Source organism: Kogia breviceps, chromosome 6 (assembly GCF_026419965.1).
Source record: "Kogia breviceps isolate mKogBre1 chromosome 6, mKogBre1 haplotype 1, whole genome shotgun sequence".
Taxonomy (NCBI): domain Eukaryota; kingdom Metazoa; phylum Chordata; class Mammalia; order Artiodactyla; family Physeteridae; genus Kogia; species Kogia breviceps.
The window spans coordinates 8,313,682-8,340,954 of record NC_081315.1 but is presented as its reverse complement, the minus strand read 5'-3'; the positions used below and the strand labels follow the sequence as shown (position 1 = coordinate 8,340,954).

Genomic DNA, 27,273 nt, shown 5'->3' with positions numbered 1-27,273 from the left:
AACAAATCTGTGGTGCTGATTTCAGATGGATGTTTCTCGTCCAGAGAGGGGGGTGAATTAAAAAGCCCTGTCACAGATACCTGGCTCACGTTCTCTTCGACCTCCACCCCTGAGAGAACGTCATTCTTCCTGACTTACCCAGTGATGCAGGAGGCAACCTGAGGAGCTTTTAGCGTGGCGAACGAGCAGATGATAAATAACAAAGGGGAGCTGCATACCCTGGCACCTCTTACACTTCGCGTAGGCTCAAATCACATCAAACCAACCCAGAGTGGCTACTTCACAGCGAAGGAAAGAATGCAGAGTCAAATAAGCCCAAAGTAAGTGTGAACCGTCTAAGGCCTCCTTAAATCTCTTTTGGGACAAATCCAGATATAAATAAATAGTTTTCAATTATAAATTAGAACTCTGTGATTAAAATACCAAGAAAATTATTGGCACTTCAAGGAAGCAAAACGGAGATTACCTCAAGGTTTAGTTGGCTTATTTTCGCATAATAAAATTGGTAGAAACGAAGAGTAACGTTGCTCTCACGTAGTTATTTCTTAAAATAAATATTGGTCCACCATTATTCCACCCCCAAAATAATAGTCAAAAGAAAATTTTACCTCATATTTGGAGCAAAGTACAAAAGTCTGGTCTCCTCCAGAGAAGATCTGCTTAACAATATGATATTTAAAGCGATCTGTCAAAAAAATTTTCAAGAGCATATTTTTCAACAATTAACGTTTTTCCTTGATTCCCCTTTTCTAATACTCCAAAATATGGTTTCCTATCCACTTAATTATGTCCGAGAAGTAAGAAACCTCCTCCCCTGGCTCTCTTCCCAGGGCTGTTTCTACTTCAGTTAAAACTAAACATAGGGCTTCCCTGGGGGCGCAGCGGTTGAGAGTCCGCCTGCCAATGCGGGGGACGCGGGTTCGTGCCCCGGTCCGGGAGGATCCCACGTGCCGCGGAGCGGCTGGGCCCGTGAGCCGTGGCCGCTGAGCCTGCGCGTCCGGAGCCTGTGCTCCGCAACGGGAGAGGCCACGGCAGCGAGAGGCCCGCGTACCGAAAAAAAAAACAACAACAACAAAAAAAACAAAACCATATAAGACTGTATCTTCCACTCTAACCCTCGCTCCCACTCCCAGCTAGTCCTGACCTCGTTTCTGTTTTTCATTCTAGCTCTGTCTTGCCACCGCCCTGAAGGTTAAAACAGTCACTACCATAGAGCACAACATCTGCTAAGAAATCATCCGGCACCTGAGGGCGGTGGTCTGCAGCCCCTTCAGGAGGCAGCTCGCCTCCGGAGGACCCCCACATCCTACCCCAGCTCTGCCTCCCATCACGCTGCGCCCGTGCCGACACACCCCTACCAACACCTCGCCTTCATTTCTAATACACCACACGGCTTCGTTCCTCCACGCCGGCTCCGCTCCCTCCCCCGGTGCACATGGGATTCTCCATAAATGGCGCCCCCTAGAGAACAACTGGAAAGGTGCTCCTGGAACGCGCAAGTCCATGGCACGCACCGCTGCCTACCCACTCGCGGTCCTCTACCGGGCTAGACTCCGGATCATCCTGCAAGACACAGCTCAGACCTCCTCTAACCGGAATATTCCTTGATGCCTCCCTCTGTGCCCCCACATTACCATGCAGCAATGCCTAGAACCACGGCATTCACATAACAGATGGAAACTTACCTACTTTGGCAAACATCCAAGCACAGACTTATGATCACATAAGTTATGTGGTAATTAAACTTCAAAAACTTTGTGGTTTCAAATTAACCTATAAAAGGTTTGAGTTTTTTACATTGGTCTATTTCTTAAATATATGCATTCCTAACATGCGTACAATGCCTTAGAGAAAAAGAAATTTACGAATGATAGAGAAGAGGACACCAAGCCATTCTCTCACTTTGGGGAACATCACCTAAACAAGATCTTGTTTATTTTACATTTTAAGTTCCACTACATTTTTAGATGCTCATATGTTCCTTCCATAAATATTTACTGAGTGAGGAGTTTGTGCCAGGCCCTGTGCTATATGCCAGGTTTATAAAGAGGAAAAGACTCCATCCCTGTACTGAAGTTTCTTACAATCCAGCAGGGAACTTATGACTGTTACCGTTAAAATAAAATTCTGATCAAGCCAGAAGTGTGTCATTTTATCATCTTCAAAATCAAAATTAATTATTAAATGACACTTCTTTCTAATGACTCTCCAGCTGCATTTAAGCTTCTGGATTTATTATTTCGAGTCACTCTCACTGAGTGACTGCCTTATTTTGATTTCTAATGAAATGGAACTATTTTGAAACGAAATGGAACAAAACTCAACTGTTTTTTAAGAGAAGGAAAACAATGGCATGAAAAGAAATCATGTCATGGTTTGACCAAAATAGCGATCATAAAGGAAAGGAAACACAGTACAAGCATTAAGAGCACAGGCTTTAAGACTCACAGATACAGAGAACAAACTAGTGGTTCGTTCGAACTAGGGCGGGCAATATAGGGCTGGGGCGTGGGAGGCACAAACTACTGGGTACAAGGATACGCTACGAGGATGTGCTGTACAACACCAGGAATAGAGCCAATATTTTGTAATACCTGTAAATGGAGGGTAATCTTTAAAAACTGTGTAACATTTTTAAAAATTAAAAAAAAAGAACACAGGCTTCAGAACGAGGCGGACCTGGTTTTACATCCTGTTCCCCGACTCTGCATCATCTTGGGCCAGTTACTTAAGCTCCTGAAGACTCGCTGTCCTCATCTCCAACGTGGGGATAATAACCACTGGCTCTTAAGGTTGTTTTCGGCGCTTAGCATGGTTATGGAACTTGGTGAAGCATTCAATAAACGTGAACTTTCATTATCAGCAAAATAATAAAATGTATACGCCACCATCAAGGTCCTTAGGGCCAAAATTACACGTTTTGCTTTATTCTCTAGGATCTCAACTATAGAGCCTCAGGCACAGTGAGAACTCAATGACTTGTTGACTGACGTTAAAAGAGAATATCTCACGTTCATTCCTTCCCAAAGACCTCAAGGTAAAAAATAAATACGCGTCCTATAAACAGTTGTTTTTAGCATTTAAAATACCATTAAATTCTAATAAAAAATCACTCTTACCAGCTCTGGCTGAAAGCTGGCCGCTATGGGCGGCCCAGTAACCTTTCACAGGAGATGGGCACTTGACATTGCAAGTGTGTCCAGTTCCTAATTGACCTCTTGCTCCACAACCAAATGCATAGATGAGTCCAGAAGAAGGCACAAAGGCTAGGGTGTGTTGTCTGGGGGAAAATAATGTAAATTACCCCATCAGCATCCCTTCTGGTACGGATGAATACACACTCTGACTTCTCACTTCCACACGGGAGCCCTGCACTTCCTAGGGGTGCCCCTTGCGTTCACACGTGCCTGTTTCTGCAGTGCTGGCTCTTCGTAACTCCGTCCTTCTCTGATAAGCTAGGTCATCGGGATGATGGCAAGACTCGGAGAACTCCTGCTGCCTCTGGGATGAGCGCGAAGAGGTGGGGTGGACCGGCAAACTTTCCAGGACATTCCTTGAGGCTCTGTCACTCTCCTTTCTTCATGTCTCCCACACATCGTGCTACGCTATTCTTTTTTTTTTTTTTTTTTTTTTTCTTTTTCATCGTGCTATTCTTTACCCCAAAGAAGCATACTGGCCCCAGGTGGCTCTGCTTCTGTAAAACCCTTCCTCGCGGGCTTCTCTGGTGGCGCGGTGGTTGAGAGTCCGCCTGCCGATGCGGGGGACGCGGGTTCGTGCCCCGGTCCGGGAAGATCCCACATGCCGCAGAGCGGCTGGGCCCGTGAGCCATGGCCGCTGAGCCTGCACGTCTGGAGCCTGTGCTCCGCAAGGGGAGAGGCCACGACAGTGAGAGGCCCGCGTACCGCAAAAAAAAAAAAAAAAAACCCTTCCTCGCCACACGGTGCTCAGGTCGGACTCTCTCCAAACTTTCACCACAGGTGTGCACGCAGTTAAGATTTCTTAAAAGGGCGGTGGCTGGGTCGAACCACATTCTCCATCACTACAAAGACAAGACCCATTTCGGGGTCTGAATGGCTCTGAGGAAGCTCTGAGGAGCACTCACCTGCCACAGGCGATCTGAGTGACTTCACTGCCCATGAGCTCCAGGACTCTTCTGGGGTTAACCTCATCATTCATGGAACCGTGTCCAAGTTGCCCGCAGGAACCAGCACCAAAGGTAAACACGCCTCCACTCTAACAAGGAGCAAATAGCACATGACTGCACTGTGTCTCTGAGTGTGCGTGCACTCCTTTAGCCTCTGTATACAACATTCATATCACAACGGTCTGTATAAGGACGCCACGCTCGCTTGATACTTAGCCAAATCACTTCTTTGGAACGTTGATTAAATGGAAAAATAATTTTGAAAGAACTTTAAGACTACACCTATATGGAATAAAGACAGTGCTGCTCAAGCGGAAGTGTGCCATCTATAAATTCTGAAAGTTGTTTAAAAGTGCAACGATGTGTTGTTGATAAGAAGGAAAACAGAAAGAGAAGAAAAAGATAGGTGAAATGAGATGACTTTGCGTGATCATTTATATGTAAGAAATTAAATGCTCCACAGAGCCCTTGGAAAGTAAGATCTTTTTAGCAGCTGTACTTGAACAAATGCTAAGGCATTTTATTAACGTGAATCTATAATAGTATTTGTTCGACATGAAAATACCTTTTCATTCTCTCTAGATGTAACTGTTTTAGAAGCAAAAGAAATAGGTAGATAATTTTAAAACATTAATCACATTGTTCTTTCTTTTTTACATATATTTAAATGGCTTGTTTTAAAGGAACACAGAATATTGCTATATATATTTGAAAGTTATATATACATTGAACTATTTTTTAACACCAAAAAAATATATATATATATTTTTTTGGAGTATAGTTGCTTTACAATATTGTGTTAGTTTATACTATGCAGCAAAGTGAATCAGCTATACGTATATACGTATACATATATCCCCTCTTTTTTGGATTTCCTTCCCATCTAGGTCGCCACAGAGCACTGAGTAGAGTTCCCTGTGCTACACAGCAGGTTCCCATTAGTTACCTATTTTACACATAGTATCAATAGCGTGTATATGTCACTCCCCATCTCCCAAGTCCTCCCACCACCCCCTTCCCCCTTGGTATCCATACGTTTGTTCTCTATGTCTGCGTCTCTATTTCTGCTTTGAAAACACCAAAATATTAACAGTGATTCTTTTTGAGTTAGAATTCTTCTTTATTTTACAGTTATTCCATATGAACAGGAACTACTTCCATAATAGAAAAAAAATCACTTTAAGAACAAATTTATGCCAAAGAAATGCCAAAAGGGTCAGGCCGGCTTAGCATTTTCTCTCTCACAGTGGCATTCTAGAATCTTTTCTGAAAGGGTGTATTTTTCCCGGATATCAGTCTCAGGAGGTTGAAGGACATACCCTAAACACCACTAGCTTCCCTTAATAATAACTGATTTGAATGTATTATCCTCATATTTTTATTTTTAAAATTTATTTATTTATTATTTCTTATTTATTTTTGGCTGTTGAATCTGCATTGCAGTGCACGGGTTTCTCATTGCGGTGGCTTCTCTTGTTGCAGAGCACGGGCTCTAGGCATGCAGGGCTTCAGTAGTTGTGGCGCATGGGCTTAGCGGCCTGTGGGATCTTCCCGGACCAGGGCTTGAACCCGTGTCCCCTGCATTGGCAGGCAGAATCTTAACCACTGAGCCACCAAGGAAGTCCCTCATATTTTTAGAAATTCTTAAATCTCACTGTGGCTCAGCTCGAAGAAAAAAATACTTTTGTGTTGGACTTCCCTGGTGGCATAGTGGTTAAGAATCCCACAGCCAGGGCAGGGGAAACGGGTTCGAGCCCTGGTCCGGGAAGATCCCACCAGCTGCAGAGCAACTAAGCCCGTGCGCCACAACTACGAAGCCTGTGTGCCTAGAGCCCGTGCTCTGCAACGAAGAGAAGCCACCACAACGAGAAACTAGAAGCCCACGCACCACAACGGAGAGTAGCCCCCGCTCGATGCAACTAAAAGAAAGCCCGCGTGCAGCAACAAAGACCCAACACAGCTAAAAATAAAATAAATACATAAATAAATTTATTTTTTTAAAAAAATAAACTTTTGTGCTACTTTTAATAAAGGTCTTCAGGGAAGTATGGCTGAATTTACGTCTCACTCCTCGTTACTGAGGAGCTTTCATAGGGAGACTGGTCATACGCATTGAGCCTGGGAGCTGGCGCCAACTGGAATGGGGCAAAGATCCGTTCTCTTGAGAGCCTGGAGGCTGGTCACCACTGGGGGAAGGGAGGAGTGAGACTGCGGACGGGTGCTGAAGAGGGAGACAACACTGGACTATCTTCAGACACGGTCACTGCTCTCTCTCAAAGGCCCCATCCAACAAAGCAAACCACGATCAATGAGCATTCACGTCATACCCAGCACCACGGCGGCGCGGAACAAACTGCAAACACTCCAAGTCCCTTACTTTTGTGAGAACTGCTGTGTGCTCTTCTCCGCAACTGATATAGACGACTTTTTGGGTCCGCAGGAGCTTCACGTGGCAAGGAGACTCTCGATCTAGAATGAGAGAAATACCACAGTGTCACGACCATTTCGCCTTTGAGATGTACACAGCTGCCTCAGCCTGAACTTGGGGTCCCCCTGGACGCCTGACTCTCGTCTTCCGCTTCCTGCCTGAACCTCCACTTGGATGTCTAACAGACGCCTCATCTTTAATGTATTTAAAACTTAACTCACGGGTTCCCCACGCTCCCCAATTCTTCCCGATGCTCCGCCCCACTCCCCTTACGTTACCCTAGCTTTCCTCATTTCATACAGGCCGCTCCACCCTGCCAGCTTTTCCTCTTTATTTCAAACTACACATCCAACAATGAGCGAAAGCAATTGGCCCACCTTCAAAATACATTCAAATCCACCATTTTTTTTTTTTTTTTTTTTTGCGGTACGCGGGCCTCTCACTGTCGTGGCCTCTCCCATTGCGGAGCACAGGCTCCGGACGCGCAGGCGCAGCGGCCACGGCTCACGGGCCCAGCCGCTCCGCGGCACGTGGGATCCTCCCGGACCGGGGCACGAACCCACGTCCCCCGCATCGGCAGGTGGACTCTCAGCCACTGCGCCACCAGGGACGCCCCTGAACCTCTTTTGATCGCTGTCCTTACCCCAGTCCTCTTTGCAAAATAGCCAAGTCAGTATGTATTTGATTTGCTTGCTCCGCGGCACGTGGGATCCTCCCGGACCGGGACACGAACCCGCGTCCCCTGCATCGGCAGGCGGACTCCCGACCACCGCGCCACCAGGGAAGCCCCCAAATCCATCTTTATTCCCACTACTTCCAAACCAGGCTTCCAGCTTCCCCCGTGGACCCGCTCTAGGCAAAGTTAAACTGGATCACTCTTCTCCCTCAACGCCTCCGTGTCTTCCCCGATTTCACCGAGAGAAGCCAGAATCCTGAGCCCGCCCTTCAGGCCGTCCGTGCCGGGGCCCCCCAGCTCTCTGAGCTCCCACTACGCTTTCCGCCTCCAGCTCCCCCCGCCCCTGAGCACGCCACAGATCCTCCTGCATCGGGGCTTCTGCGCGCCCTGTTCCCTCGGACTGGAACAGCCTCCGCCCAGCCTGTCTACACGTCGCCTCTCCGACCTGACTTCCCACAGGGCTCCGCTCACCCAAACGCCCCGTCCGAGAGGCCCTCCCGGGCCCCCGGCTATGACACCGGAACCTCTCCTCTCATGCCCCGTGACCTGCTGCATACTCACTGGTGTGCGGCCTGCTCTGGCCGCCAGCAGGCCGTCTCCACTAAGCCGAGGGTTTTCTCCGATTTGGTCCCCGCCACACCCTTAGCGCCTGACAGGGGACCGCGCGTACAAGCTCCGCAGTTAGCACACACGAAACAGGCGCGGTGCAGAGGTCCACGTGAAGACTTCACCTACCTTTCTCATCGCTGAGCCCCAGCTGCCCTGCGTTATTCATGCCCCAGCCAAACACGGCTCCCGAGAGAGACAGGGCAAAGCTGTGGGCCCCTCCTGCAGCCACCTGTGCCAGCGGGATGCCCTCCAGGGACCTCACCCTCTGCGGGCTGGCCTGGGAGGGGAGCTCCTTCCCCAGGCCCAGCTGCCCGTGGCTGTTCTTTCCCCACGTGAAGAACTGGCCATCTGAAATAAGAAGAGCATAACTGGTATTACCGGAAACGTCGTCCACAAAAATAACCTCCTTAGCACAACAGGGTTGCCCGGCAGCCTCATGCGTTAGTGCCCTCCGGCCGCAACACACACACACCCAAGGGCAAGGGAGCAGACAGGCTCCATGCTGCAGCCCGAACTGCCACCTGTCGTGACAACGGAGATCAGCTGAGCCTCATCACCCTTCCGAGGCTCTTAACAGTTACGCAAAGAAAAAAGTAAACGGTTTCAGTCAATTCGGTCTTGAAAAGGCAATGACCAGGCTTCGATCCACTAAGCACGGTGAACCAGTTCTGACCACACCGGGACCATGAGTGACCCGGGACTTCACGGGGTCCAGCTATGACCCAGACGGCACCACAGAGAATCAAGCGGGACCTGTTAGTACCGACTTCCCCTCAAATTTATCCCAACAAAATACAGCATCATTTGCTGGCTTCGGTTTCTCTAACTCCGTCTTCTTCATTTATTGGGGAGCTTCATGGCGGAATGTAACGCCACAGTGAGCGGTAGCTAAGAGAAAGCAATCTTCTGCTCAAGAACACGACTGACGTACTGTGTCCTCCTCGCCTTCCCCCGAGAGAGAGGTGGGGCAGCAGTGATGGCCACCTCCTCCGTCAACACCCAAACCCTGAGAAAAGTACGCGCTACAAAAGGCTGCCGGAGAATTGCTGCTGTCCCGCAGGAATGCACAGACCCTAACTAGTTAGTTAAAGGCATCCAGTTAGATGACATCTCACAAAAATGCAAAGAGAAATGGTTCTCAAATTAACGTGACATGAGCAGAGATGTACGTTACCAGCTGCGAGGGCCAAGCAGTGCCAGTTACCACAGGAAACTTGTAATATTGTCTGCTGGTTCAGCTTCTGTATTAACCTAAAACAGAAGAGACTTTCCTCTTAAGAAGGGCATTCACAAACAGTGCCTGGAAATAGTCCCAACTAAAGAAAACAGCTGTAATAAGTAACACCTTTCACAAAAGACTTTTAAAAATCAAACATATAATCTTACATGATATAATTCTATTCAGTCTTTCACTAACCTCCTGCCTCTTAGGTAGCTACTGTTTAAAAAAAAAAAAAAAAAATTCTGCACCTAAACCCGTTACCGTAGCCCTCTGCTAATTCCCACCTGGTCATCTCCAGTTCAGGGACAAAAGGCGTAAACTACAGAAGAAACATCCCCAAGAACATGGCTGGTATCTAAATGGCTTTCAAATGAGGGCAATGCCATGACACAGCAATCCCACTTCTGGGTACCTATCCAAAAGAACTGAAAGCTGGGCACCAAGGAGATATCTGTACACCCACACTGATAGCAGCATTATTCAAAATGGCCAAGAGGTGGCCACCCAAGTATCCATCGACAGACGACCCGAAAAACAAAGGAGGTATACACGTTGGGAATATGTATACAACAGAATATTCATCAGCCTTTAAGAGCAAAAACTCTGACACATGCTACAACATCCAGGGATGAAACCTGGACATTATGCTAAGTGAGATAAGCCAGTCACAAAAAGACAGATACTCCATAATTCCACTCACGTGAGGCATCTAGACTAGTCAAATGCATACAATTCACAGTCTAACAGTGCCTGCCAGTAGCTGGGAGAGGAGAAATGGGAAGTTGTCATTTAACGAGTACAGAGTTAAATTTCTGCAAGACAAAAAAGTTCTGGAGATGGGTCACGCAGCAACGTGAATATACTTAACACTACTGAACTGTACACTCTAAAATGGTGAAGATGGTAAATTTTATGGTATGTGTATTTTACCATAATTTTAAAAAATTAAGAAGGGCAATGCCTCCAACACTCGGACTCCCTAGGATGATAAAGAGGAAGATCATACGATAACTTTTAAAATCCCTCTCCTCTGCTGGCTCCCGTCAAAGACACAGACGAGGGCGTCCCCGGCGGCGCAGCGGTTGAGAGTCCGCCTGCCGGTGCAGGGGACGCGGGTTCGAGCCCCGGTCCGGGAGGATCCCACGTGCCGCGGAGCGGCTGGGCCCGTGAGCCGTGGCCGCTGCGCCTGCGCGTCCGGAGCCTGTGCTCCGCAACGGGAGAGGCCACGACAGTGAGAGGCCCGCGTACCGCCAGAAAAGAGAGATAAGAACAGTACCCATTCACAGGGTTGTGGTGAAAATTAAAAGAAAAAAATTCATTCTTGGCACTGCCCAACAGAGGGCGACAGCCTGAGAATATCTGCTGCTTCCTATTTTAGAAACAAGTTGTCGTTTTCCTCTTCGTTAAGTGTACGCCATGGGAACAAAGGAATCAAACGGGCACACTTTCGGGAAGGGGCATTTTATTTTATTTTATTATTATTATTTTTTTTGCGGTACGCGGGCCTCTCACTGTCGTGGCCTCTCCCGTTGCGGAGCACAGGCTCCGGACGCGCAGGCGCAGCGGCCACGGCTCACGGGCCCAGCCGCTCCGTGGCACGTGGGATCTTCCCGGACCGGGGCACGAACCCGCGTCCCCCGCATCGGCAGGCGGACTCTCGACCACTGCGCCACCAGGGAAGCCCGGGAAGGGGGAAGACAGACATCCAATAGGCGAGGAGGGGGTTATTTAGAGTGATAGGTAGATGTTGCTTTTGTTAATGGTTTATTTTCTCGGATCTAAAAAAATTTATAAAATAGAGTTCACATATGCATTTAGTACCAAATAGAACCAAACTATTTTTCATTGTAGATTCACATGCAGTTGTAAGAAATAATACAGAGATCCCTTGTACACTTTGTCCAGTTTCCCCCAGTGATGACATTTTGCAAAACTACGGTATAGTATCATAACAAAGATACTGACATTAATATAACCTACCAATCTCATTTATGTTTGGGTTGGCCAAAAAGTTCATTCAGCTTTTCCCATAGGATGTTACAGGAAAACCCAAACGAACTTTTTGGCCAGGCCAATATTTCCCCAGTTTTATCTGTACTCATTTCTGAGCTTGCGGTATTTTTGTCACCTGTGTAGGCTCTTGTATCCTGCACCGTACTCAGTGGTTCCAACACCACAAGGATTCCTTTTGCTTTTACAACCACTCCTCCCCTCCCCCACTCGTAACCCCTGGCAACCACTAATCTACCCTCCATTTCCACAATTCTGTCATTTTGAGAATGTTATATAAATGGAAGCATAGAGTAGGTAGCCTTTGGGGATTGGCTTCTTTTTCACTCAGAATAATTCCCTGGACATTTGTCCAAATTGCTGCATGTACCAATAGCTTGTAGAACTATTTTTTTAAATTGGAGAATGTAATACTGCCTTGGGGCCCAGTGTTTCAGAACCTTATGCGACAACAGCTCTTTTTCCTGGCCAGCTTCCACTCAAATTCCCCAGACCCTCCCTTTATGGGTCACCATTACCCTCAATACAACCTCCACAATCCCAGTTACAGAGAGGAAGCAGGTCAACAGGACAAGACAAACAATAAGAAATTATACCCTTGAGGTGGAGAAAGCGGGATACACATGCACAAGCATATACTGTGTTTTACCTACTCATCTTACTCCATCCTCCCAATAACTTTGTAAAGGTACACAATACTACGTAACTCCATTCTTAAGTTAGGAAATCGAGGCCTAGATAAGTTCAACCCTTTGCCCAAGGTCACTCACCTAATAAATAATAGAGCCAGTACTGGAATCTGAGTCTGTATAACCTCAAAACTACGGTACTTCCCACAATACTAAGGTATGAATTAATGAATTTAATTAAGTTATAATATGAAATTATATACAAACTAAAGCCTCAGAAGTCATCCATAATTTAGACATGACTAATAAAAATCATAACAAACTGCTACTCTAACACAGATTTCTCCATTTTTAGAAATGAAATGCCACTAAACAGCTTTTCTTGAGTCTGTGGTCATCAACGGATGAAATACTTTTGTCATTAATGTTATAAATCTTTTCCTTAATATTACAATTTCGTTAAAATATAGCATCCCCCTTTTTAAATTTCTACTCTCCCTCTTGCCCCAAAATTAAATTAATTTTTGGAAGTAATGAATCCAAGACATTACCTGCTCTAAATCAGGAAATGGAATCAAATCATTCTCACCTCCCTGTTCCTCTTTTCCCTAAAACAGCTTTTGATTAAAGAGACAACAATCTAAGAAGGGCAAAAAAGGAAGAGGAAGAAGAATGTATTGTCCTTTAAAAGGGACAATAATTGGGCAGCGGAGGAGAAGCATTTGATAAACACACTTGTACTGAGCAGCGCATGTGCTGGGGCGCCCTTAGCAATGGTGATGCTAAAATGAATAATCCAGGTCTCCTGGCGTCCAGTCCAGAGCTCGCAGCTTTGTACTAAAAACGGTTATTAAATTAAAAATGGCAAAGAATGTGACAAGTACTGCAATACAAGCAATGTTGTACATTTGCAGTATAAAGGAGCAGGAATTAAATGAAGGAAATAAACCAGTGGCCTCTTTGATCGTTAAGAACCCTCAACAAACAGAGATGCCCCCCCCCCCTCCAAAACGTCCACCTGAAAGTAACTTCAATATTTTAGACATTTACTTAGTGGGGAAGAAATCTGTTATGTATTTAGCCAAATCAGCTAAGATTCAGAATTAAGTAAATACTTAAGGGACTAAACACCGTTGTATTAGTACTTTTGTGTTAAACAGCTTATGTATATTTGGTATTTTAGCTGTTGGTAGTGCTTACGGTAATTTGGCCTGTTATTGGAGTATCAGGTCAGCCTTGTGATTCTAAGTTAAAGTGACACATCGAATAGCTGTTTTAGGCTTGCAATTTTAAGTTAAAGGTTAGTAAGTCCAGCAACGTGAAAAGGTGTTTTTTAATTCAAACATTATCGAGTTCCAAACACTCTGCCAGCAACTAGGCCACTGGAATAAATAAAGTACAGTTCCTGAACAACTCACATTTTTTTTACCTGGAGACAGACACTTCTATAAATAATTACAATTTCTGTGACAAGTGTTATAACAGTATAAGGCATGACAGTGACTCAAAGGAGACAGCAATCAAAAGAAGACAGCGGAACCCAAACCACAGAATCTAACGAAGAAGCTATAGCGGGAAATGATATTTACAGCAGCTGGCATCCTTACCTGGGTACTGCCACCGAGTCCTCCGTGGTCATGAGCCCCAGCTGACCGTCGCTGCCTGCGCCCCAAGAAAACAGCTGGCCCCGGTCACTGAGGGCCAGACTGTGGGACTCGCCACACGCCACGTGGACAATATGCTCATCTGCCAAAGCTCCGATTTGCTCTGAAGATAAAAAAAAAAAAAACAAAAAAAAACCCAAAGGAGGAAAACGTAAAGCCCAGAAACAGGAATTACACGGAATTAGCTTCCCAGGCAGTTGTGTTTTTCAGAGAGAACCACTACATCTGTATATTTATAAAGATTTCATATGTTTCTAAAAGGTATCCATTGAAACCCCAGATAGATATACTGAGTAGCACACACGCACCGGACGTTCCCTCCTGTGCCCGGTGCTTCTCCACAGAAAGATGCCTGAAGCCTTACTATTCGGAGATGTGGAACCAGCGAGGCTCCAATGGGAGTGGGAGTGAGGCATGTTCCTGAAAGCAGTGGGACTGAGTGAAATTTTGCCCGGGAACAATGAGACCTCCCCCATCCAGAAAAACACCTTTCTCCCCTCAGTTCCAGAACACAATCTCTCTGTATATACCTATCCAGCCAGAAGATGGAAGGATTTCTCTGAGAAAATTGGCCCAAAAGACAAGACCCATAGCTACTGACATTTGTGGGTCCCCCAGTGAAATGTCCAGCTTCCCGCTAGTTAACAAGACTTGCCCACACACAGCTCCACTCACGTTTCAGTACCTCGCTCTTAAATATAAAAGACTGGCCAAGGATCAACATCTACACGAGGAACTTTTGACATAAAAGTTAAAGAGCAAAGGAAACAGAAGAAAACGAACTCTGAAGAAAAAAAGATCATGCAGGGAACAGGGGAAAAAAATTAAGTCATTAGAAAAATAAAAGAAGACAAGAAACATTCCAACATTCAAAAAATAAAGTTATCTTGGAAAATGGAAACATGGCAGCATAAATTTAAAGGAAAAACCTTCAAAAGCAGGATGGGAAGTAAGAACTGAAATTTTCTAAGGAACAGAACAAAAAGGCAAAAAACACTACAGAGGAGGAAAAAAAAGAAAGAAATGAGGGGATTATTCCAAGAGGCCCAACAACAGAAAAATAAGAACTTTAAAAAGAGAATGGGGCTTCCCTGGTGGTGCAGTGGTTGGGAGTCCGCCTGCCGGTGCAGGGGACACGGGTTCGTGCCCCGGTCCGGGAAGATCCCGCATGCCGCAGAGCGGCTGGGCCCGTGGGCCATGGCCGCTGGGCCTGCGCGTCCGGAGCCTGCGCTCTGCAGTGGGAGAGGCCGCAGCGGTGAGAGGCCCGCGTACCACAAAAAAAAAAAAAAAAAAAAAAGAGAATGGAGGGCTTCCCTGGTGGTGCAGTGGTTAAGAATCCACCTGTCAATGCAGGGGACATGGGTTTGTGCCCTGGTCCGGGAAGATCCCACATGCCGTGGAGCAAATAATCCCGTGCGCCACAACAAATGAGCCTGCACTCCAGAGCCCGCGAGCCACGACTACTGAGCCTGTGTGCCACAACTACTGAGCCCGTGCACCTAGAGCCCGTGCTCCGCAACAAGAGAAGCCACCGCAATGAGAAGCCCGTGCACCGCAAGAGTAGACCCCACTCGCCGCAACTAGAGAAAGCCTGTGCGCAGCAAACGAAGACCCAACGCAGCCAAAAATAAATAAATTAAATAAATGAGTTTTTTTTTAAAAAAGAGAGAATGGAAAAAACACAAAGTAGAAAATTTCAAAGAAGAAAGACATGAAGATTGCTCATAACTGAAGGACATGAGTTTCACATTGAAAGAACCTATTAAAACTTCAGAATAAAGACTGATAAAAACCTACTTTACAGCACTTCAGCTTGAAATTTCAGAACACCAAAAAAAGATTCTAAAAGTTTCTAGAAAGGAAAACAGTTTCTATACAATAGAACAGGGATCAGAATGGCATCATAATTCTCAGAAGCAATACTGAAAACTAGAAAGACAATAAAGCAATGCCTTCAATTCTGAAGGAAAACGACTTCCAACCGAGAATTCCACATCTAGCCAACCATGAATCAAATGAGAGGAAAGGGGAAGAGAACAATTTTCAGGGATGTAAGGCTCTCAAAATATTTTATCTCCCATGCTGCCTGTCTCAGTTAGTTACCTAACATCACGCCTCCAAAACAAAGGAGGATTCAGGTTCCAAGAAACAGGAATCTTACGTATTAAAAGGTGAAGAATATTCCCAAGACACCTATGTAGCAGCCTATGAAGCAAAGTTGGAGGGCTGTCTCTCCAAAGTGAAAAATGGCATACAAGAAATAAGAGCAATCACGGTACATAAAGTCATAATAACCAAATAAATACAATTTACATAGTTAAAAATTTAATTGACTTAAAAAATCAACTAGTTAGGAAAAGATAAGCATCTAGGGGTGAGAAAGAGGAAAGGGTGGTTGGAGAATATAAAAGCATGCTAATCTTCCCTGGTGTGAAGCCTCTAGATTATGTCCAATACTTTAAAAAAAATCAAGACATAGCATTATAAGCATGTCATTTAGAAATATAAAGGTAAATACAAAAAAAAAAGAGCTTCAAGAATTGAAAGTGATGGCCTCTGCAAATGAGACTCAAGGTTGGGGACAGGAGAGGTAGGGAGCTGCTATTGGACCTGAACAGAGTTGGTATGAACGTTACTTTAAAAAAAATTTTTTTTACGCAGCTGAAAACATGTTCACGTCAGAGAAATCTCCTGAACGACCTGTACCTCCCGCCACTCCTATGCACGTCGCCTTTACCCTCTACTCACCATCAGGCCCTAACTCCCAGCTTAGCCTCGCCCCCAACACTAAGAACAGTCCCGTCTTTACTTTGCAAAAACTGAGAAACTGTTACCGAAATAGCTCAGGTGAATCAGATTCTTACTCCTCTAAGCAAATTTCCGAGTGTACCATAGTTCTAGGACTTGGGCAGCTTTTACGTTCTTCTGGGCCTGAGCGCCTGGCCTGACGCCTCAGCTAGGACTGAGGCCTGCCCCCCGCTTCCCGACCTCCTATGTCCACCAGTAGCCTTTCCTTCCTGGATGTGAGCGCACCACCTCACATGACACTAGTAAGTTTCTCCCCGGTCTGACAGGACACCCTCTGACCTGCCACCGATTTCCTTACCTCCGTATCTGTCAACAGCATTCCTCTTGATCTTTTTTTTTTTTTTTTTTTTTTTTAACCAAGGCTGAGTAGTGTCAAAAGGCCACATCTAGATTCCAATTACCCTTTACTCCCAGTCTGGTCAAGTCCTAGGCAAACCAATTCCTGTCCCATCACATATCAGCCACCAAAACAGACATGGAACCCCCACTACGATCACAACACAACTTGCAGCCCCAAAGGCAGAGGTACTGTTCACTAATGCAAAGATTGGTGGAGAATTAAACCAATAGTTGTATCAAGTCCAATTTATTTTATTTCTCCTCGCCGGAAAACCGAGCTCCTCTGATTCATACTAGTGGTCCGCTACAGTGAAACGTTAATCCCTCTTCTAGAATCTCCTCCCTAGGGTCAACTGGGAATGCTTCATTCACACCTCTTACTGAATACACCCCTGCCCCAGTTGAGAGCGTTCACGCTGCAGTGCATTTTCTACATGTATTCTCTTCTGATTCATTGTGTCAAGGCTGTACACTATATTTTGCAGATCATGGCAGAACCTCAACCCACGCATTAAAATAATTAAACACACTAAGGAACTACTTGGCACTTTTTGACGACAAAAGTATGTTTTATCTCTGATCCTCTCATGGAAACACTTTAAGGTCTTCAGAAGTCTTTAAGGCTATCAACTCTGAAGGAGCCAAGGTAACAGGGCAGAATAGCAGCAAATGTGGAATGCTGCTTCCAGCAAGTCAGCAGTTCAAGTGTACTTATGTTATTAGCATTACTGCTACTTGGCTTTTGAGCCCCATGATAATTTTTTAATGCATTTTCAAGTTAACAGTAAGTTGGGCAGTAAACCATCATAGCGTGGTAATAGAGAAGGATGATATGAGCCTGGAGGGTAGATGGATGCTGCTGATATGAACTTAATCCTTGCAACAATCCGATCCGTGAGTTGACGGCTCTCTAACAAGCCCCAGCTGAGAAAAAGCGAGTAGTTTGGCCAAGGTTTGCAACGAATGAGTGGTGGAGCCAGGACTGGAGCCGGGGTCTTTCTGACTTCCAAGCCCATTGCACAGATGATACACAAGTCTCTATCATCTTCCCTCGTGGAAAAGGACCAGGCGGATTTTAAATCAGTAATGGTAACTACGAAGTGAATGGTCTAGTTATGGATAATGGGAAATAGACTCTTTCCTCTTACTGTCTGTTCTGATGAGAAATAGTTTGCAGATAACAGCATGAGCAGCTGGATGGAAAGTACACAGCGTATACAAAATCAGTGATCAATATTTGGTACTAAATTTTTCATAAAGCTAAAATCAAATTAAGTGTCAGCAGTTAATATGCCAAAAGGGATTCGACTTTCATCACTTAGATGTCTCCTTTTTTTTTTTAACTAAACATACATTTTTATTCTTAGACTTTTTATCTACATTTTTTAAAGTATTAAAAATACACACACACACACACACGGATACATGTGCACACATTTAAAAGAAGAAGTCAAAGGGCATATAAATATCACAGAAACATGAAAATTCAGAAGTGAGTCAGGACAAACCTTAGGTAATCCAGCTCAGCTTCCCTCATTTCTTTAACACCTTTGACAGACTATAACCCAAGTTCCCTGCAGATCCCCAAAAAGAGAATTGCCTAGTGCCCAACTTTCCTCTGGGGCCCCTGGCTTCCCACAACTTGGCAAGACCCTCCCTCATTTTCGTTGCTTCTGTGTCTGAAAGGTCTTATTCCCAAGCCATATTCCAACTACTTTCTTATTTTCATCTAACCATTTGGGGGGATCTGGACTGTGCCTAGCAGGATCACAACTCACTTTAAAGTGAGCACCCCCTCCCACGAGAGAGTTACTTCCGGGACTTCCCTGGTGGTCTAGTGGTTAATAAGACTCCGCACCCCCAATGCAGGGGACTCGATCCCTGGTCAATCCCTGGTCAGGGAACTAGATCCTGCATGCTGCAACTAAGACGTGGCACAGCCACGTAAATAAATAAGTATATTTTTAAAAATCTAATTAACAAAAAGAGAGAGTTACTTCCATGAAAGGAATTCTACCTCGTTCTTGAGCCAAGGCACTCAAATCAGTGTCAGCTTTTTTAAAAAAATTTTAAATTATCATACAGTAAAACTGACCTTTTTTAGTGTACAATTTTATGAATTTAAGCACATATAACCGTGACACAATCAAGATACAGAACAGTTCCATCAACCAAAAAAAGTCCCTTGTGTCATCCCTTAGTCACCCTCTCTCCTCATCCCTAACTCCTGGCGACTACTGACATGCTTTCTATCACCACAGTTTTATATTTTCAACACTGTCACATAACGGAATCATATAGTACCTAACCTCTTAAAACTGGATTCTTTCACTCAATATAATGCCTCTGGGATTCATCGAGGTTGTCATATGTATCAATAGTTTGTTCCTTTTTATTAGTGACTAGTAATTCTCTTGCATTATGGATGTACCACAAAGCACTGTTTCCAGTTTTAAGCAATTATAAATAGAGATGCAATAAACATTCATGCACAGGTTATTGTGTGAGAATAAGTTTTCATTTCTCTGGAGTAAATACCCAGGACTGGGGAGTTGACCTTCCTATATACAGTTGAGTTATTTTAAAAATCTAATATGATAATCTCTGCATTGATTGTTTTGTTTGGACTATTTATATTTAATGTAATTACTGATATGTTTGGATTTGTGATCTACCTTTCTATTATTTGCTTTCTGTTTCTTCCCTGTTTTTCATCACTCTTTTTCCTCATTCCTGCCTTCTTCTGCATTAAACATTTTCTACTTTTCCATTTTAATGTACTGTGGTTTTTATTATATCTCCTTGTATAGTTACTTAAGTGAGTGCTCTAGAGATTACAATATAAATATTTAGCTATTCAAAGTCTAATTAGAATCAATAATTTACCATTTCAAGTGGAATTTAGAAACTTTCCCATGATATAGGTCTCTTTACCCCCTCTCCCCTTTAAGTTATAGTAATCTTAAATATTACATCTGCATACATTGAAAACTATCACAATGTTATAGTTTTTCAATTCAATCATCAAAATATTTTTAAAGAATTCAAGAAGAGAATAGTCTATTATATTTACCCAGATATCTACTATTTCTGTTGCTCTTCCTTCATTACTGATGTTCCAATATTCTTTCTGGTATCATGTCCCTTCTATCCAAAGAACTTCCTTTAACTACTGTTTAGTACAGGTCTGTTGGCTGTAAATTTTCTGCTTTTTCCTTCATCTGAAAATGACTTTGTTCTACCTTCATTTATGAAGGCTTTTTTTTGTTTGCCTGTTTGTTTTTGCTGAATATAGAATTCTGGGTTGACTTCTTTTCTTTTAGCACTTTAAAAACACTGTGCCACTCATGGCCTCCATAGTTTCTGGGGTGAAATCCACATTCCCCATAGGTAATATGTTGTTTTTCTTTGGCTGCTTTCAAGTATTTTCTTTGTCTTTAGTTTTTAGAAGCTTGATTATGATCTGTCTTGGTGTAGGTTTCTTGGGATGTATCTTGCTTGGTCTACTGACTTCTTGAATCTGTATATTTATGTCCTTCACCAACTTTGGAAATTTTTCAGCCATTGTCACTTTCAGCACCACATTTTTTCTCTTCTCCTGCTAGGACTGACATGAATGTTCGACCTGCTGTTCTTGTCCCACAAGCCCCTGAAATCCTGTTAATTTTTTTCTCAATATTTTTAACCTTTATTACTGTTTGCATAATTTCTATTGATTTATCTTCAACTTCACTGATTCTTTCCTCTGTCATCTCCATTCTACTATTGAAACCACCCAGTGAGTTTTTCATTTTGATTATTGTATTGGTTCTTCTTTATATCATCTATTTCTTGGCAAAGAATTTCATCTGTGCATTTGTTTCACAACAGTTTGAGCCAGTTTGTTGGAACATTTGTACAATAGCTGCTTTAAATAAAGTCTTCATCAGATAATCCCAACATCTATGTCATTCCAGCATTAGCATCTGTTGTCTCCCCCAGTGCTAGTGGAGACTTCCCTGGGTTTTCATATGCTAAGTATGATTGTATCATGAACATTTTGAATATTATAAGACTGTGGGTCTTATTTAAATCTTCTGGAGAATGGTAACACTTTTATTTTTCAAAGCCTTTGCATGCTATTTGGATTTGTGTCCTGCATGTGCCACATAGTGGCCAGTCTGGAACCTGAGTGGTGGTCTATTAGGTAAGTTCTCAAAGTCACTTATATGCTAAGTAGGATTAGATCCACACATACAGCTCAGGGATGAGCCCAAGAGTTCATAGATAACTATATGGAGTTGCTTTCCCAAGCACCTCCTTCTCTGAGATCTCTCAGATACTTTCAGGTCTCCTGGGGCTCCCTTTTTAGCCTACATATTGTACTTCCGTGCTTGCCTCTGGGCCAAACGGCAGGAAGACCAGAGGGGGAAAATAGTAAACTCATTGCCAGTTCAGTGGTACTTTGCACTCTGGTCTTCTGTCCCGATCCACCTGCTATTATTTGCTTTCAGAGTACTCAAATAGCTGCTCCGTGCACTGTATCAAGGTTTTATCGTTGTGTTCAGCAGAAGCGACAGGAAGGAATGTGCTTACTCTGTCCTGCCTGGAACTAGAAACCCAGAGTCTGACTTTTAAAGTCACATTTTTTTTTTCCTGCTATTTGTGTGTGTTCACAAACTGTCTTTGTTCCACTTGGCTAAATTAAAATTTTTTAAAAATCCAAAGGCACAGCTTTCCCACAAATGTTCAAACCGCAATGGTGTCTAACCTACGAGCTGGATTCCCCACTGTGGGCAGTATCTCTGAGCAGCTGATGCTTCATTTAAGTTACCTGAGCATATCAAACACTTATTTGCTTGACTGCCCAAGTTTAAACAATCATTAAGCCAAATCTTTTTAACTAAGGAATCCGAGAGAAAGATTAATTATGACAAAATTCAGAGTAGCAGTTCTCAGTTCAGGGCCAGGTGACTTTAATATTGGGCTTTAATGTTCACATACAAAGCCTGAAAATACTTATATACTATGAAACATGTTTGAGAATACTTTTTAAGGCCATAAATCTAAATGTACCATGTATGCATTTAGATGCAATAAGCCAAAATCACTAAGTCAATTAAAACATATGGAGGCCTGTCACAGGCAATGGGAAGGGAGAAGACTTTGTGTTTCTGAGTCATTAGCACTTCACTAGTCAGAATAAGATCAGCTGCAGTGACTCAGTTATTTTTAGGAACTCAGAATTGCCAACGATGGCATAATCTCATGCTGTAAAAGGATTTTAATAGAGAAAGATTGTAAATTAGAAAGTTACCTCACAGCTCTGATAGAGGGAACCCTAAAAGCAGAAGGGACCACTGCAGTGGTGATACAGTGGCATATATAACTTTGTATAGTTAAATGCCCAAGTCCACCAGTTGATAATTCAAGACCCCTCCAAGAAGACTGGAATCTTAATCCTCAGCACAAAATATTAACAGTCCCCCAAAGTTCAGCTCACTGGTTACCATGGATGCTTTCTCCTTCACAAAACTTTTGCTTTTGGTACAATGACAGCTCTGGAGCACTGCTTGGGTACCTACAAGAATTGGAGTGTAAGCTCCAGGAAGACTGTCTCTCATTAAAGAAATGCTGGGGAACACCTGTTGAATACATAAAGTCTCTAGTATCAAAATGCAAAGTCAGGCTTTAAGATGTCTCAGATGACTGCCAAAAAAATTACATATTATGGAGCCATAAATCACTGGAGGAGTTCAGGGGTATTTCAAAGCATCATCACCCTTAATGGGGGAATGGAGAAACGAAAACATTTTCGAAAGATACATGAATCAGAGAAGTGACAGAACCAAGACCAATCCATTTAGAAAATAAATTAATCTGCGCTGGATTTACTAATACAAATAGAACATTGTTAAGGAAGCCCAGTCCATGCTGCCGCACCGCCCCTGCAAGCCAGACCTGTATGTCTCCTTTACTACATGAGGCTTCCTCACACAGGCACGATCAATTATTACCTCCATTTCCAGCCCCTCTCTCCCCTCTGGAGAATGGGGGGTAGGGCTGAAAATTCCAAGCCTCTAATCATGGCTGGATCTTTCTGGTGACCAGGACCCACCCAGGAGCCCAACAAGAGTCACCTCATTAGAACAAAAGATGGGGCATTCCCTGGTGGCCTAGTGGTTAGGATTTCGAGGGCCCGGGTTCAATCCCTGGTCAGGGAAATGAGATTCTGCAAGCTGCACAGCGTGGGAAAAAAAAAAAAAAAAAAAAAAGATGCTCCTAGTACTCTCATCACTTAGAAATTCACAAGGGTTTCAAGAGCCCTGCACCAAGGAACGGGGGTGCAATATATTAACTTAACACTACCACTACTTTACCTGCTTAGAGCTCAAATTTTTAAACTTTGGCCTCCTTGCAAGGCAGCCAAAACCCATGGATGACCCAAAAGCGAATAAAAAACCCTCTATATGAAATCACAAAATACACTGAGATGCTGACATGTTTTAACTATGCATTCACAACAAAATACTTTCCACCCCACTTCCTTTCCAAGCGGCTGTGTTAAAAGTATTTTTTACTCACCATTTAAACTGTAGTAAATGTAAAAATTATCTTTGATTAAATCAAAGTTATAGCAATCACAAGTTGATTAGCTTTTAGAAAAATATGAAAGCCCAGACAATTGAAGTTATGATACTAATCCAAACTACATGTCCCAAAAAACTAAATAGTAGACACCTGATGTTAGTATACGACCGATCAGTACAAACTTTAAGGCAAGCATTTTGACAATATTCCAGAAGCTTTAGAATTCTGCATGTTCCTTGACCCAACAGTCGAATTTCTACAAATGTATCCTAAAGGAATACTATACACTGCATTGCTACTAAGAGAGAAAAATTAGAAATTGAGATTATACATTATAAATTGAAATATGCAGCCATTAGAAAGACTGATAGAGATCAGTATGAACATCATCATGGAAAAATATTCATGACGGGCTTCCCTGGTGGCGCAGTGGTTGAGAGTCCGCCTGCCGATGCGGGGGACGCGGGTTCGTGCCCCGGTCCGGGAGGATCCCACGTGCCGCGGAGCGACTGGGCCCGTGAGCCATGGCCGCTGAGCCTGCGCGTCCGGAGCCTGTGCTCCACAACGGGAGAGGCCACAACGGTGAGAGGCCCACGTACCACAAAAAAAAAAAAAAAAAAAAAAAAAAAAAGAAAAAAGAAAAATATTCATGACATATTAAGTGGAAAAGAAAGTTACAAAAAAGTATTACAGTGTGACTCCATTTGAAAATTACATTGATGTTTAAAAAATATTGGAAGGATATATTTCAAGGCAATAATGTTTTTTGTTCAGGGTGGTAGAATTAAAGAGTAAAACACTCTTATTTGTTTCTTGCTTATGGGTATTTAAACTGTGAGCAATACATATATATTACTTTTGTAAAAGGGAAAATTTTTAAGCTTTTTTAAAAGGACTTTTTTAACCACTTCCCTCTCTTATTCACATCTTTTTTCAACAACTCGAATTTTTTTCACGTGATGTAGCAACAGGAGACCATTTCCAAGACTGCAGATTGCTTACTATTTTAGCCTATATGCTACCTTATAAACAATATCTCTGGGCAATCACAATGCAAGATGAGATGCTTCTGGAGGGGGTTCCTAAAGATAGTTAACCCCACTTGATGTTTATAGACTGGGTAAATTTTTATCACAGCAAGCAAAACATCCCTGCACTGAGATCTATCTACTTTATCTATGGAACTGTAGTCCTCTGTCCATTTTCTTTTAAAAATGTGTGTATATAAACTCTCCAATCAGAACACAGAGACAGTCAGATTGGATTGATGCTCAAGACCCAACTCTATGCAGTCTTTTTTAAAAACCTCTTTAAATATAAACACAGAGAAAAATAAAACACAAATGGATGGAAAATGATATACCATGCTACCACTAATCAAAAGAAAGGTGAAATTGCTATACTCATATGAGGCAAGGTAGATTTCAAAACAATGAATACTATCAGGGATAAAGAATGATATTTCATGATGTTAAAAGGAACAATTCATCACAAAGATCTGACGATCTTAAATATGTACATACCTAATAACAGAGCTTTAAAATACATATAGCAAAACTGATAGAGCCAGAAGAAATAAGCAAATCAGTAGTAGTAGTCAAAGATTAACACTATTCTCTCAGTAATTGATATAACAAGTAAACAGAAAATCAATAAATATACAGAAGATCAGAACAACACTATCACCCAACCTGTCTAATTGACATTTATAAAACACTCTACCCATCAACAACAAAACACACATCCTTTTCCACTGCACACAGAGTACTTACCAAGACAGACCACATTCTGGGCCATAAAACAAATCTGAATAAATTTAAAAGGCCTGAAATCATATAAAATATGTACCCTGACCACAGAGTATTAAACTAGAAATCATCAACTGACAAATATCAGTAAAATCCCTATATATATGGATGTTAAACTACACAACTCTAAATAACCTATGGGTCAAAGAAGAAATCATAAGGGAAATTATTACAAAATATTTTGAACTGAAAAGTAAAAACATCCAATTAAAATTTGTGGAATACAGGTAAAGTGATGCTTAAGGGAAATTTTTAACATGAAATACTTATTAAAATAGAAGTGGCAAATCAGTGATTTAAATTTTGCATTAATAGAAAAAATACAGTAAATTAAGCACAGTAAACAAAATGAAATAACATAAAAGCACAAATCAATGAAAGAAAGAAAACCAAAAAAGATTAAAAATAATCACTAAAACCAAAACTTTTTCTTTGAAAATATTAATAAAACAGATTAACCCCTAGCCAGTCTAACCAGGAAACAGAGAAGACACAAATTACCTATATCAAGAAAAGAAATGTTACAGACATGAAAAATATAATAAGGGAATATTGTGAACTATTTTTTGCTAAAAAATTTGACAACCTAGGTGAAGTAGACAAATTCCTTGAAAGATACAAACTATGAAAACTCACCTAAGATGAAACAGATAATCTAATTAGTCCTACATCTTCTTTAAAAATTGAAATTGTAACTTAAAAATGTCCCCACAAAGAAAACTGTAGCCTCAGATGGCTTTACTGGTGATCCTACCAACCGCTTAAGTAAAAAATAATAACCTCTAATAAACCTGTATATAATATAGACAAACTCTTCTGGAAAACAGAAGAGCAAACACTTCCCAACTCATTTTATGAGGCTAACATTACCCACATAACAAAACCAAAGGCACTGCAAGAAAAGAAAACAATAATCCTTATGAACATAAAATGCACAAATCCTAATAGAATTTTTAGAAATCAAAAGCCACAATATATAAAAATTACCAAGTGAGATTTATTCCATGAGTGCAAGGTTGGTTTAATACTCAAAAATAATCAATGTATTTCACCATCTTAACAGACAAAAATGAAAAGCCCAAAAAGAAAAAAGCAATACCATCACTTCAATAGGTTCAGAAGAGCATTTAACAAAATTCAACACTCATGATTTTTTACAAAATGAATAAATATCAGAGAACTTCCTCAACTTGATAAAAGGCATCCAAGAAAACCCCACTGCTAATATCACACTTAATGGTGAAAACTAATGCTTTCTCTCTAAAATCAGGAACAAAGTAAGGATGTCCTTTCTTTTGCTTTTTTTTAAACAACCTCTATTCATCATTGTACTAGAGTTCATTCTGTAAAATAAGGCAAAAAATAAAATAAAATAAAACAAAAGACACACAGACTGGGAAGGAAGAAATAAAACTGACTTGATTTATAGACATTGTCATTTATGTAGAAATTCCTAAGGAGTCTACAAAAAAACATAACTGCAACTATTAAGAGAATCTGGCAAAGTGATTCAAGATCAATATACAAAAAATTAACCATATTTCTATAAACTACAAAAAATTAGAAATACCATGTGTAATAACATCAAAAACATTACAAAACTATGTGTAAGACCTGTACACTGAGAAAGTACAAAATATTGCTAAGAAAAATTAAAGAAGACCCCAAAATGGAAAACATACCATGTTCATAAAGCACAAGATTCAATATCATTAAGATGTCAATCCGGCCTTCCCTGGTGGCTCAGTGGTTGAGAATCTGCCTGCTAATGCAGGGGACACAGGTTCAAGCCCTGGTCTGGGAAGATCCCACATGCCACGGAGTAACTAGGCCCGTGAGCCACAACTACTGAGCCTGTGCGTCTGGAGCCTGTGCTCCGCAACAAGAGAGGCCGCGATAGTGAGAGGCCCGCGCACGGCGATGAAGAGTGGCCCCCGCTCGCCGCAACTAGAGAAAGTCCTCGCACAGAAATGAAGACCCAACACGGCCATAAATAAATAAATAATTTAAAAAAAAAAAAAAAAAAAGATGTCAATCCTCCTCAAATTGATCTATAGATTCAGTGCAAGCCTAATAAAAAACCCAGCAGGTTTTCTGATAGAAACTGAAAAGCTGATTCTCAGATATATATGCAAAAGCCAAGGACCTAGCATAGCCAAAACAGTTCTGAAAAAGAAAAGTTAGAGGATTTATACTATTGCACTATATACTCTGAAGATTTAGTATAAAGCTACAGTAATCTACATAGTGTAGAACTAAGGATAGACATGTACATTAAAAGCATAGAATGTCTAGAGATAGACCACCACACATATGGTCAACTGGTTTTCAAAGGTGCCAAGGTAAGTCAGTGTGGGATAAAGTCT

General features: G+C 42.4%; 1 protein-coding gene across 10 annotated transcripts in view; it reads right to left on the bottom strand.

Moving 5' to 3' along the window:
- The window catches only part of HERC3 (HECT and RLD domain containing E3 ubiquitin protein ligase 3), a 130,508-nt gene that overhangs the window by 70,059 nt on the left and 33,176 nt on the right, over positions 1 to 27,273 (bottom strand). For all 10 annotated transcript variants that reach the window (XR_010840961.1, XR_010840962.1, XM_059066832.2 and 7 more), the window contains 7 exons: positions 13,326 to 13,485; positions 9,032 to 9,108; positions 7,984 to 8,205; positions 6,522 to 6,613; positions 4,103 to 4,233; positions 3,120 to 3,280; positions 609 to 685 (listed from right to left, as the gene is read on the bottom strand). Coding sequence is in view for 8 of the 10 variants with exons in the window: in XM_059066832.2 (XP_058922815.1) it covers positions 609 to 685; positions 3,120 to 3,280; positions 4,103 to 4,233; positions 6,522 to 6,613; positions 7,984 to 8,205; positions 9,032 to 9,108; positions 13,326 to 13,485 (920 nt within the window). In the remaining 2 variants the exon portion in view is untranslated. The remainder of the gene's footprint in view (positions 1 to 608; positions 686 to 3,119; positions 3,281 to 4,102; positions 4,234 to 6,521; positions 6,614 to 7,983; positions 8,206 to 9,031; positions 9,109 to 13,325; positions 13,486 to 27,273) is intronic.